Genomic DNA, 14,897 nt, shown 5'->3' with positions numbered 1-14,897 from the left:
GAGCGTTGGTGACATGGTGACACATGGGCCCTACCTCGGATTAAGTTTGAAAACAAACACATGAATTTGTCAAAGTACTGTTAATTTCAACAAAGAGCTCCAGATATTCATAATTCCAACGGATTTAAGTCCACTGAATAGCTTAACAACTCATCACTACTAGGAAGTTCTTCTCCTAAAATGAATAACCATGTATGAACATAATATTTTAATATAAAATAATAAAGGATTAAAGGATAAATTTGTCTATGAACTATATGTTTAAGTATTTGGGTTTCTAAACTCATTTTTATATAATATTATCTTTTAACTTTTAAAAATAATTAATATCGTCCCTGTTATTAGCAAATATTAACTTTGATCGTTAGCTAATAAAAAATTATAAAAAAGACCCAAAACATTATAGAAAATAACCCAAAACTTGATATTTGCAGTAATATTTTGGGGTTTTTTTTGTATTTTTTATGTAATTTTTGGTGAATTAAAAGTAAAAATTAACTTTTATTAATAATAAGGTGACATAAGATTGATTTTAAAGATTGAAACAGAATATTACATGAAAAATGAGTCTGTAATTTCAGACACTCCTAGACTTATAATTCAGTAGTGAAATTATCCTTTAACCCAAGTAAAAATTGAATCAAAATGGATATTTGCTTAAATATCTACACAAACTTATCTCCATTAATTAAAATATTAAACTATTCTAAAATTCTAAACTGCCAACCTTCCACGCCATAAATGTTCAGGTAGAACATCGTTTTGAAAGAATTTCGCTTTATTCACAGCCAAACTAACATCGTCTTGAACAAATTTTTACTTTAATAGTTTCAAAATTTAATTTAAAGATAATCTTATAACTATTAATATGAAAAAAATAACTTTCATATAAAAATTCTATGTTTAAAATTTTAAATCTAAATGGTTAAAATGATTTTTGAATGATCTAAATCTCTCACATAATGATAAACATCATGCTGCTGGTTAATGTGATGAGCTCATCACTCGGCATGAACACCAAAACTCAACCCTCTTTTTGTGTGGGGTGTGAGCCCATGCAATTGCAAAGGATAATATTCTTTTCATTAAAAAATATAAAATATTTAATTAAATTTTATTCTCAATAAATTAGTTATTTTTTTAAAAATTAATTCAATCTTTTCATATTTATCTTAATTTAGTAAAGTGTTTTGTCCTAAAAAATATAAAGTAATCTATTCAAATGAAATATTTAAAAAAAAGGTAATAAACACATCTTAAAAGATTCAAAATATTTTATATTTTTAAATATTCAATCTCTCAAAAATATTTTATATTTTTAAATAAAGGAAGTATGTTTTTTTAATTTATTGGCAAAAACAGACAATGCAGATAGCATGGTTTTGCCTTCGAGGTCCCATTTCTGCCAAAGTTGGGCACAGTTATAACTCTCATAGTAATAGTCCATAGTTTCATAAATAAAAAATATATAATATTTATTTTTTGAAATAAAATCAAATGAATATATTAACTAAAAAGCATAAAAAAATTTTTACAATTCAAAAGAAAATAAAAAAAAAAGACAATTACAAAAGAAAAAAAAAACGATCAGCAAGCCATTACAATCACTGCTTCTTGATCAAAACAAAATTAACAAGTAACCAAGTAGTTGAAGAACATTTTGAGCAAGGCAATGTTCATAAATAAATACTTTTCATCCATATATTTTTATTTAATTTTAAATTTTACAGCTACAAGTATAAAATGGTTGTTCAATATGGTTTAAATAAGCATGACTCGCTAAACTTACTAGCTTCATAATGACTAATATGTGTTTGGCTTAGAAGTTACAAAACTGAAGTTAGAATAAAGTGAGGTTTGCAAACTTAAATTAGGAAAATAAAGTCACTGATTTCAACATCATTTGTGTTGGGATTTTTTTTTTAAAGTTAGTTTGACAAACTAAAACTTGTTAAGATAATAAAATTCAAAAACAAGTTTAGAGTATAATGACAAAAAATGTATGAATTTTATTATAAATATTTTTAAATTTGATCTTCTTAAGAAGAAAATATTGAACTATAAATTACAATTTTAAAAAAGAGTCTGTATGAAATTAAATATTATTTTTAAATTATAAAATTCTTGACTAAATTAATATATTAGAAAATTTTAAATTTTAAGGGTAAAAAGTGCAATCTGACCTTTTTTTTTTAAAAAAAATTAACTTATGAAATTTTAATATAATTTTGTTTATGTTTGGGGTGAAGAAATAATCTATCAAGTGTTGTCGTTGCATCATTAGTAACAATATGTGAGCCTCTTAAGTTTTAGCCTTTTTTTCTCACGAAAGCCTCCAAGTTTGAATAACCTCTGCAGGAAACGCGTCGGCATTCTTATCATAGTGATAAGCACGGGATACTCATCAAGTTTGACTCATTTGAACCCTTGATTTCATTTTAATTAATTCCTGCATTTTTAATTAATTTCTGTCATTCACTTTAAATTATTTTTCAGTATTTTTAATATTGTATTATGAAATCAAAAATTTATAAAAAATATGAACAATTTTAATATTAAATTTGAATTGTTTTTAGTACTCAGTAAGGATGAGTACCATGTTATTCATCACTATTGATGAGATATAAATTGTTTAGATTTAAAAATTTTTATTTTTATTTTATATTTATTAAAGCAAAAATTTATAAAATTTATAATTTTTTTAAAAAATCTGTTTATAATTAATCTTGCCATTGCAGATTTGATCTGAATTATCTAATTTAATGTTAAATTTTTTTGTAATTTTATCAATTGAATATCCAAATATATTATGAACTGTACAAATATTATTTCAGTAATCTAATTTAATATTAAAAAATTTTTAGAAAGTGAATATATTGACGGGGCAAATTCGCACCAACTACTTTAGGTGTTTGGTTTTTCAACTTTTCATATTTAGAATGTGTTTTTGTATTTTTAGAATGTGAAAAGATATTTTTAAAAATAGGAAAGTAAAAAATTATTTGGAATTTAAATTTTATCCAAACCAACTTTCTAAAAACACAACTCTTTTTCTTTTTGGACAAATTCAAAAACACATTTCTAAAGCAGGTGAAACTGAATTTAATAGATGTAAAATGGTGGAGCTTTTAGATAGTTGATTTGAGTATTGGACATTTATTTGACCAAACAATCTTAAATTTAATTTATTATTTTTTATTTAAAAATACTGTGAATTCATTAAAATTCATCACTTAAAAAATAATTAGAAACCAAATTTTTAATATTATAGAATACACAATTAATCATGCTAATTTTCAACGTTAATGTACAGTATATTGAACTATCCATATATTTGTTTTGTCCAATATATCATATTTTATATTTTATATTTTTATTATTTAACATATCAAGCTTTATGTCATTTAAAATTTTTACCATATATATTTTTCAATCTTTTCTAATATATTGAATTTATTTAACAAAAATTACAACTAATAAAAATCAATGTTATTTTTAGTAATTATACATTTAAAAATACTTTTAATTATATAACATCAAAATAATTTTAAATATATTAAATTAACTTTCAAAATAATGTATCAAATATAAATTTTATTATAATAAATAATTTTTTATTAAATTAAATTTTTTCAAATAAACTTTCACAATCTAACTTATAAGAAAATGTATTAGTTTTACTAAATTGATTTTTGTTGAATAAATTTTTAACAAACTGATTTTTTTAAAAATATATTTAAATATAAATTTCATTACAACAATTTATTTCTGCCACAAATTTTTTTAAAAAATTTTTTATTAACTAATTTTTAACTAACAAAAAACCAAACAAATACTAAACTGAAGCGTTACCCACACATACCTTATTGACTAAAGATTTGTTTGGTTTTTAGTTTAGTTTACCAAAAGAAGTTTTTAAATGAATTTTAGATCTAGATGTTATTTGATTTTTAATCTTTTTTAAAAATTCATTTAAAAAGTCCCTTTCAAATGTAATTAAATTGCTTTTGGCTAATTTAAATAATAGAGCTTTTGAAAAGTAAATTTAAAAAGTGTAATATTATTTGATTGTACTATTTTAAATTTAATCTTTTATTTTTTATTTAACAAATAATTAAATTATTAAAAATATAATTATTATTGAAATAATAATAATTATATATCAAGTTTTTTAACATTATGAATTGAATAATTAATCATATTAATTTTTAATATTAATGTATATTAAAAATTACAAACTTTATCACTTTTTTTAAATTACAAATTAAAAATTATAAATAATTAGAAATTAAGTTTTTAATATTATACATTAAATTTTATATTATTTAAAATTTTTATCATATTTTTTAAAGATTTCAAAGATATTATATTTATATAATAAAAATTATAAATCATCATAAATTAATTTTTTTTGATAATTTTATATTTAAAAGTATATTTTACTATCATAATCTCAAAAACTTTTAATTTACTAAATTAATTTTTTAAAAAATATATTTAAATATAAATTTTGTCACAACAATTGATTTTTATTAAATAAATTTTTAATAGATTAAAAATCAAACACATGTTAAATAGCGACTAGCATCTAGCAGTAGTATATTGATTTTTATAAAATTTTTCATGCAAAATTAGTTTTAAAGAAGATTTAAAAGTCGTAATTATTTTAAAAATTATGAATGCAAACACCCATGCATTTGAAATTCAATTCAGACAAGTTGTGCTATAAATGCTTCTAACTGTCACGCACTCCCGTCTTTAAGAAGGCATTTGGTTTCAACGAGCATCTAGATTCTTCAAATTAAAAATTTAAACGGTTCATATTTTTAAAATTTTATTTTTATATTTTTACTTTATATTTATTATAAAATTTTAATAAATATATTTTATTATTAATTTAAATAATACATATTTAATTTAAATGATCTAATTTAATATTAAAATTTTTTATAATTTTTATAAATTACTGTCCAAATGTATTTTGGACATTTATATTTAATAATAAACTTTTTTTAAATTTTTATTTTAATAAATATAATATTAAAAATTTAAAATAAAGGTAATATTTAAATTGATACTTTAACAAATTAAACAAAAATTACAACTTAAAAATTTTAAATTCCAACTATTCATAATACATCTAAATATTCAATTTATAAAAATTATAAAAAAAATTTAATATTAAATTAACTTACTTAAAATAAATTTGTATTGTTCATGTTGATGATAAGATATATTTATTAAAATTTTATAATTTTTTATAATAAATATAAAATAAAAATATATAAATAAAATCTTAAAATTTTGACAGTCCAATTTTTTAATTTGAACGATTGAGATTAAAAATCTAAATAATTCAGATTCAGATTGCTCATAGTATCAGGAATACCATGGTAACCGGACTCCTTTAAGAAGAAGGAAGAACTCGCGTACAGAGGAAGAATTCAGTTCAAAAAACGTACAGAGGAAGAAGAGCGTGAGGGCGATCATGGCAATACCGTTGCTGCTTCTCAACTTCCTGTTTCCGCCGCCTCCTTCTCTCTTCGTCACGGCGATGTCGGTGATTAGCTTCGTGTCAACGACTCGTGCTGGCTTTAACGAAATCAAAGGGAAGCATTTGCAGTATTCCAAATTCTGGAATGTCAATCCCTCGGAGAAGAAGAAGATTCAGCTGTCCGGTAAATCAGGGATGCTTCTGCTCTATTCTCCGGCGTTTATCGCCGGCGCCGCTTCTTTCTTCGTCTTTCCAAATGAGAGTCTCCGGACAACCCTCCTTCAAGCTTCTCTAACCCTCCATTTCTTCAAGAGGATCTTGGAGGTAACGCCTTAATTCTCTGACTAAAATGTTGAATAGCATTTTGTTCGTATCTTGAGAAATTAGTATTTGTTGCTTGAAGTTTAGCGTTCTTTACTTCTTTTTCAATTATAATTCAAATTTATTTCATTTTATTTTTTGCGGTTTAGAGGGTGTTTAATTGAACCAAATGATTAAATCGAATACAATTAAATAAAGATTGAATCAAAACTGGCTTTGAGGTATCAAAATCTGGTTCATTTTCTGTTATGACGGGTTCGGTCTAGACATATTGAGGATCTAGACAAAATAGACTCAAGTAAGGATCTCAATTGTTTCAAGAGCGGCCATGTTCACAGCTTAATAGATTTCCTCAGCTTTTCAGGAGAACAAAGAGAATGAGAGTATATAGAAGAAGACAGAGCGATTGACTCTGCCATAGACGATGAAAGTTTGAACCTATTTAACATTAGCCAATTATTACTTAAATATAATTAGTTAGTTAATTAATTCTCTCATGAAGCTTTCTAACTCAATTAGTTTTGTGACAAAGATAAAACTACTAAAGTGTTGTAAACTGAGCCTCTTTCTAATAGGCTTGCTTGCGTGGTTCATTTATTATAATCTTAGCAAAATCATAAAGATCAATAATTAACCAAGTTTGAAACTCATATTTCTTTCGTTTAAAAATATAAAGTATTTTTTAAAAAATTGAATATTAAAAAATGTAATGCATTTTAAGTCTTTTAAAGAGTAATCATTTTTTTTTAAGTGCCCTTATTGAATAAATTACTTGATATTTTTTTAAGGTAAAATACTCTATTAAATAGAAATAAATATAAAAAGATAGAGTTAATTTAAAGACAAATAATTACTTTATTGGTGGTAAAATTTAATTAAAAATGACTCATATTTTTTAATAAAAAAAATAATTAATTAATGTAAATCCACCATTCACAAATGTTCTGACAACCAATGTTGCTTTTGGGCTAATTTTTTAAGAGATTTTAATTTATACTCCCTCTAGTTTCATTTATATATCACATTCTAGAAATAGAAGGTTTATTTGTGAAGTGTTTTAGATAATATTTAAAAAATATTTTTAAAATTATCCCTTTATGAAAGAGAAAAAAGTCATATAACATTACGTTTTAGATTTTTTATATGAAAACATATTTAAAATTTTATAAACTTTTATTTCTTTTATTAGTAAAGTTGGTAAGAATTACTTATAAAAGGAACCGAAGGACTGAAAGGAGTATCATCGAAATGGTTATGGCGGAGATTTTAGATTTTGGGTTTTATGTTTGTGTCCACATTTTAGATCGTGTCCCACGGCAGAGAGTTCCAACGCATGACTTCCTGACGTGGTTACATTATATATGGCTTTGATGTTTTAAGCGAGAAGGCTTAAAACTCAACTGTACTCTATTTCTTTAGAAAGCTCTGCGTTATCTAATTGGAAAAAGAGCATAGAAGAAACTGGTCTTATTCACATGCAATGGCCAATATCGTCCAAAAAATAGGTCCTTATTTTTTTTCCTGGAAATATTTAACGTTAATCACAGTACACTATATAAAAAATTGTGGTTTTTTCAAGATAAAGATTTAGTTTATTTCCTATAAGGTACGATGGATTGGATAAAATAGAACCTAGAAACCCCATATAATCTTTTTCATATCAATTCTCAAAAAATAGAGATAGAACATGCAAACATACCTGAATTCATTGCCTTTCTTTGATTACAGACTCACAAACGGCCATGTTTTCTAGATTGTTGATTCCAAGAGAAAATTTTTGAATTGTTAGAGAAACTTCTTACGTACAGAGTGCAGCAGAAGACTTAATGTTACCTCTCACCATTACTAGATGATTTGAAGTAGAATCTCTCTAGTGTCACGACACCTAAAAAGCAAAAGAAAGGGAGAATTAGAAGAGATAGATATGAGAGTGATTCTTTTGACTAGTATATAGGAACAATGTTTGAAATTGGAAAAGAGCCGTGACTTAGAGCATAACAATTTACTATACGCTAACTCAATCTATAAGCTTCTATTTATAATATACCATCAAGGCTATTTTATTATTTATTTTAGATCGAGCAAAGCCCTAAACCTAGATATAATCAATTGATTCGGGCAACACACATGATATTTTATTATCCTTAATAATATATCATTACCTAATGATATCTTAAATTGGAATATTGGATTTATACAATTTTTATATATAGAATATAATATGATTATAATTTATAATAAAATATGTAATATGAATGTCTCTAAGAAGGATAATAGAAAATGTTTCCAACCATCGGCCAATCCATTGATCATAATTCCTATTTATAAACTTAAGTTTATGATATTTATGATTTGGCACTCAACAAATTATAAATATCACTCTAGTCTTTACATATTAATTTCATAACAATTACACTCATAAACCTTAAAACTTTAACTTAAACAAATCACTTTATTTACTTTTTTGTCTAACAGTATCAGTTTTTGTTCACAAATATAGTGGGTATATCATATGATTCTCAAATTTTGATTCTGTGATCCCATTAAACTGAGTTATACTATTGATTCTGCAATCTTTTTTTTTTTTTTTAATGCTGTTTTGTTCCTCACTTTCTTTGCAGGTTCTGTTTGTACATAAATATAGTGGGAGAATGATTCTTGATTCTGTAATCCCCATTTGCCTGAGTTATTTCCTGTTCACTACTACTCTGCTGTATGCGCAGCAGCTCACACTGGGGGTTCCAGAGCCACCAATTGATCTGAAGTATCTTGGGATTGCATTGTTTCTCATTGGCATTACTGGCAACTTCTATCACCATTATATCCTTTCTAAATTGAGAGAAAATGATCAGAAGGAATATAAGATTCCCAAGGGTGGTTTATTTGGCCTAGTGATATGCCCTCACTATCTTTTTGAGCTTATTGGGTTATATGGGATTTGTCTCATTTCTCAGACGCTCCATGCATTCTGCTTCACTGTGGGCACAACTTTCTACTTGATTGGAAGAAGCTATGTGACTAGAAGATGGTATCTTTCCAAGTTTGAAGATTTTCCTCAACATGTTAAGGCTCTTATCCCGTTTGTTTGCTAAATGTTGTTGATGATAATATAGTACATGTTTAGATTTTTGCTCAAAAATCCAACTTGAGGTTTAGAAAACTCTGTTTATCCTCCAATCATGTTTGGTTGCTCTGAAAATTCCATCCATAAGCTGAAATTATACCCTTCCAAACCATGGTTTTCATAATGTCACTTTGAGTTGAATCTGCAAACTTCAATTTTTATTTTACCTTAAATTTATGAAGGGATATTGAACATGTGTTGATAGGCATAGACAAAGACAATATATTTTGAGGTAAACAATTATTATGTATCATTAGCAATTCAGAGATAGTTTGGGTTATATTATTAAATTAAACTTTCAAAGTTAACTTTTCATAAAGTTCATAAATGATTACTTGTTTCATTTTTTAAGTTTCTCAACGCCTAATTATTTTTCAAATAAATATAATATTTTTAATGTTGAAAACAGATAATATTTTTTATTGCATACATGTATCTTTCTATTAGAAGTAATTATATTTAAAATATGGTTGAGCATTAAATGTAATACTAAACCCTTACAAGCCAAAAATTTAGATAAAAATAACAGTAGTAAAAAAATCTAACCCATAAGAATAATTACCATAGTATATAAATCTTAAACAATTTTTTTCAATTTAAAATGTAACCATCGTTTTAAATTTATTTTTAAAGAATTACATAGTTATATTTTTTATAAAAATTCTATATGCATACATTATTTAAAGAATAACTTAATTATATAAATTTTGAGTTATAAAATTATGTATTTAATTCTTAAATTATATAATTTTTAATACAATTCTAAAATTTCTTTATTTTATTTATTTCATAAAAATCAAGGATTTTAATATTTAAGGATTAATAAATTTAATATATCAAACTAGAAGAATTTAATTAAAATAAAATAAGTTGCAAAATCTAATTTAAGATTAAGAAAAATTATAAGGAAATACTTATATATTATTCTTTTTTGTACAAAGGGAAAGCAAAGCAAAACAAAACCACACTAAAGAAAACTAACTAACAACAAAGACAACAAAAAATGGTCAAACAAAGCCGCATCTATGAGGTGAAATAAGGGTATTTAAAATTGATCCCAACTAAAAGGATCAACTAGAACCAGACAACAATCAAGTTTGCTTCGATTTTTATGATATAAGAATCAATTGATTAATTCAGTTCAGGTTTCAATTTTGAACACTAAAAATAGAATTGAACCTAAACAAGATCTTATTAAAAAAATACTATTAATTTATTTATAAAATATATAACCTTAATCCCAACCTAATCCAATATAAATGTAGAAATAAACTCAAACTCCTTACTAACCCATTACCTAATAAATAAACCTATTAGCCCACTCCTTAAGACCCAAATGAAGCCTATTGCTCAAGACAAAAGCACTTGGGCAACCAATAGGTGCTTGTTTGAGTGGTTAGGGACTTAGATAACTTAATTTAGGGTCTCGTGTTCAAGCCCCTAGGTATGCAGCCGTGTAGCTGAGCACACAAAGTATGTCTTGCCAGTGGCACTCGCAAAACTACCACATTAAAGGCTTAACATACACAGGGATCCAGATTAGTTTGAAATGAGATGGGTGAGCAATGAACCCAGGATACCCACACTTTCCAGGATACTGGGTCGAAAACCAAAAAAAAAAGGCAATTGGGCAAATTTTTGCTTTTTGTATGTCCTGCAATAATTGTTGTGGGAACATCATGAAGAAACAGCATCAAACATGTAGACATCTCCATCTCTATTTTCTCTCATATGTATGAAAATTATGCTTTTATTTAAGACAGTTGAATTACAAGTATAGAAAGCTAAGATAAGGTCAACAACAACTTAAAAAGCCACAATATATACATTTATCACACGGCCTCATGTATTATTTAAAACTTGAAAGCCTTATCTATTCAATTTCTCTACAATAACCATTTTGTTTTGAATTTTTTATAGTAAATTTTTCATTATATATTAAAATATAGACACATAGATAAACATGTTTAAAGAACTGGAAAGGAAGTGCATAATATTAAATAATTATAATGGCCATGCTATGTGTGATGTCTACCTTGACATTATCAGGACAATACTCTTACATGCCATTGTGATAATTAGGATTAGATAAAATCTCAAATAAAAATTATCACAACTCAAGGGTTTAAAAGATAATTAGTTAAAATAATGGGATCCCAAGAAAACCTTTTTTAAAATATTGTTTGAGCTCAAACCATAGTTCAAAATTAATTAAATATGGTAATGGAAGCACAGAAATCAAAACAGTAATTGAAACAAGCCAAAGCAAATCTAAAAATTCTCCAAATTTTGGCCCGTCCGTCATGGCAGATGGCACAGAGGGTCGAGTCCCTCAAATGCCACTTGCGACGCAACGTGCATCTAATGTCATGACAACTCTCTGAACTTCTGGAACACGCCGTTTTGCCATTCGAACCCTCTAACTAATGGCATGGGTCTTACACCCAAACAATCATTCGTTTAAAAGATGAACACTCAAATCCAAAATGATTCGTGTTCACCTCAAAACGCATTTAAAAGTGTCCAACTCATAATGCTAAATGCTATTAGCTCCAAAGACAAGACCACCCCAAATAGACCACACACAACATGACAATTTATTCATATCACACAAATAAGCAATAACACTCAAAATGATTGCTAAATTCTCATTTGACAATGGCACAAAGGGGTGAATAAAATTTAACGTACATATCAACTTGATCATTTTGGCACATAAATCACTTCAATTATATCACTTGTAATTGTAACTTGGCCAAGCACACACGACATCAACCTTGGACCAATATACGCACACTTATCATAAATTCATGCCAGTGATATCCCAAAATAATATTATGTTCCTAAGTTAGCATTATATATTGACAATATTCATTACAAACTTACAAGAGAAGGGGAAGAGCTATACTACAACGCTCTTCACTCTTCAGTTGCCCCTTCCTTTCCCTTGCCCCTACTGGAGCCTTTACCTATAAAATATAGCTACAGGGTGAGATAAATATCTCAGTAATAAAATAATTCACTACTATTAATGAACATGCACAACCATTAGAGGGTAAAGCTATTAAAACACCAAAATATACTTTTGCATATTATAACATACTATTTTTCATCAATGCAAATCATTTACCACTAGCATGATCATTCTACCATCGGAGCCTCTATATCACTCCGGCTGAGACCATAGGCTCTTGGACTAAGTGCACATTCACAATGGTCCGAGCTCACCTTCGGTGGTAGGATTACCCGGCTAAAGGTATCCTATCGTACTTCTGAACTATGGTCTCCTCCTATCGCACACGAATTGGGGTGTTGTTACTCTAACACCGCATCATTGATGTTAAGAAGCATCACTCTCCAATGCCATATCCCGCATGGATACTAAGGAGAAAATCTCCAACACTGTGCCTCACTAGACAGTAAGGAGATACATGCTATATGTACTTTCACTACTCCTTCCTACAGGTGAACTCTTACCCCCTAACATGATCATGCTCACACTCATCATATATAAAACATGTATGTTTGAAGTTTCTCAACTAGTCCATATAAAACTTTCATCATTCTCATCATTTTTAAATAGTTTTTCATGTACAAAACCACATTTCGCAATATACAAGGTTATCAAATCCCAAGTAATAAATTTAACATATCTACTCATAGACAGTTAAGCAATATAATCCAATAGTATAAATTATTCCATTAACTCAACCCTTTGTCACACAAAAGGGTTATCGTGGCTTAATATTAGCTCTACACGTTCTATACTCACGAGGTAGCTCGAGCAACACTCAATTTACACAATCAAGTGATAATCATCAATTATCATTTCAGATAACTCCAAATTCACTAGGTTCTAAGTGTTTAAAATACTCAAATTCTTTTTCTAACAACATCAATCATTTCCAAACACTTTAACTATCCTGTTAAACATCCCAATATATTAGAATCACTAATCAATATCCCACATTATCTCAAAATCTTCAAATTATACCTAAGATTCATCCAAACCCTCAATAAAAATTTCTAATCACCATAAAACTTATAAACTTAGGGTTAGAGACTTGATTTAACTCTTCAAGACCTTAAATAAATCAAAGGGTTCAGTCTAAACCCAAGGAAACCGAGATCAAAACCCCCATTGCCCCAAATGTTCACATTTTCGCATAATGAGGGAGAGGAAAAAGAAAGAAAAGCTTACTCAATATATATGAAGCTTGTAAGGCCTCTAAAATCACATTGGAAGTAAGCCCTAGCAACTACAAGCTCTTCTCTGTTGCCACTCTCGAGTTCACCCTTTCCTCTCTTCTAATTTTTAGTCTAATTTACGATCTGATAAGTGCTGATTTTGCTTGTGCGTCGTGGTGCATCAACACACCTACGGCGGCGCATGGCACAAAAAGTTTCACAAAAATTTAAACTCTCTTCCGTGTCATGGCCCGTTTAAACATTAACCTAACCCTCTTCTAAGGCTGTTCAAGATTTTAAAAATTATATTAGTCTCTCATAAACCTCATTAGTCAATAATTTATTTAAATTAACCAATTTATCCTTAGAAACTGATAATTACTAATTGAAAAATTTAGGATGTTACATTATGACCATCATTTTATTATTTACAACTTGAAAGCCTAATGTATTCAATTTATCTACAAGAAACATTTGGTTTTGAATTTTTTATAGTAAGTTTTTCATTATACATATTAAAATATAGATACATAGATAAACATCTTTAAAGGACTTCAATGGAAATACAAAATATTAAATAATTTTAATCTTAAAACTGATATCAATTTTTATGATTAAAAATATTTAATTTTAAATAATTAAATCAATATAATTTTTTTTCAAATCTTTACTTTTAAAAATTATATTAGTTAATATAATTTTAAAAATATTTACTTTTGAAGATTATTCAATTTTGTCAAGAACGAGTTGTCTCAATATCTAAACTCGTGAATTTTTAAAAAGAGATGAGATTATTAACTTGTTCGATCCCTAGGCATTAATAGCTTTTCTTTAGTTTGTTTTCTCCTATCTCCTTATTATATAAAAAATAACTTTCTCTCAAATAATATGTTTTTGTCAGTAATTGTCAATAAAGGCAATAATCTGGGCCAAACTAGGATAAGTTTAAAAAAAATTTAAGCCTAAATTTTATAAAATCATCATTTTTCAATGTGCGGCTGACTCAAATAAACCTAACATAATTCAAACCAAGACTAATTGAGTTCAGACTTGGCCTAAATACTCAAACAAAAATTTATTTTTTAAATGTATATAAAATATTGAATATTAACTAATCATTTAAATTTTAGTTCATTTTATATTAAGATATTATATATTTAAATACATTATTATAGTTATTTTGTATAAAAATTAAAAATATTCACATTGCTATATTTTTATTATTTTTAATCTATATAATATAGTATCTCAAAATATGTAAAATGTATTTTAATATTAATTTTTTAAATTTAAAAACCCCCAATTTTGGAATAATGAAACTTTCAGTCTCTTAAATTTGCTTCAGTTATCAACTTGGTCCCTCAAATTTAAGTTTTATTGATTCAATCCCTTATACTTTCTTAAATTATCATATGAATCATTGAAGTTTGAAAACACAAACTAATTTTCTAAATAATCTAATTTATAGATTATATTCATGACTTGATAAGTATATGCAGCTAAATGGAAATAAATTAACTTTGAAATCAATTAATTTTTATCAATATAACACTTTCAATGTGTTTTATTATCTTATTTTTTAAAATTTAGAGTCTAATTTTTTTTTCTATCTAAATAATTATATTTCTCTTCATTAATCTATATAGTTATTATCAGTATTTTATTATCCATATCAACAAATTTTAATAGTATTATCTTCTTTTTAAATAATAAGCATCAAATTGATAACCAAAATAAACTTAAGAACCAAATTGATTAAAAATTAAATTT

The 14,897-nt window shown here is 26.2% G+C and overlaps 1 protein-coding gene across 1 annotated transcript; it reads left to right on the top strand.

Moving 5' to 3' along the window:
• Positions 1 to 5,403: 5,403 nt before the first annotated feature.
• Positions 5,404 to 9,048, top strand: LOC129293800 (uncharacterized). Its single transcript, XM_054931908.1, has 2 exons — positions 5,404 to 5,818; positions 8,437 to 9,048. Exons 1-2 carry the CDS (start codon positions 5,489 to 5,491, stop codon positions 8,905 to 8,907), a joined length of 801 nt encoding a protein of 266 aa, XP_054787883.1. The 5' UTR covers positions 5,404 to 5,488; the 3' UTR covers positions 8,908 to 9,048.
• Positions 9,049 to 14,897: the final 5,849 nt, after the last annotated feature.

This window comes from Prosopis cineraria, unplaced genomic scaffold, assembly GCF_029017545.1.
Source record: "Prosopis cineraria cultivar Desert tree isolate PC_DT_omini unplaced genomic scaffold, ASM2901754v1 PC14, whole genome shotgun sequence".
Lineage (NCBI taxonomy): Eukaryota > Viridiplantae > Streptophyta > Magnoliopsida > Fabales > Fabaceae > Prosopis > Prosopis cineraria.
Note: the sequence above shows the minus strand (reverse complement) of the source record. Positions and strands in the feature narration are given on the sequence as shown.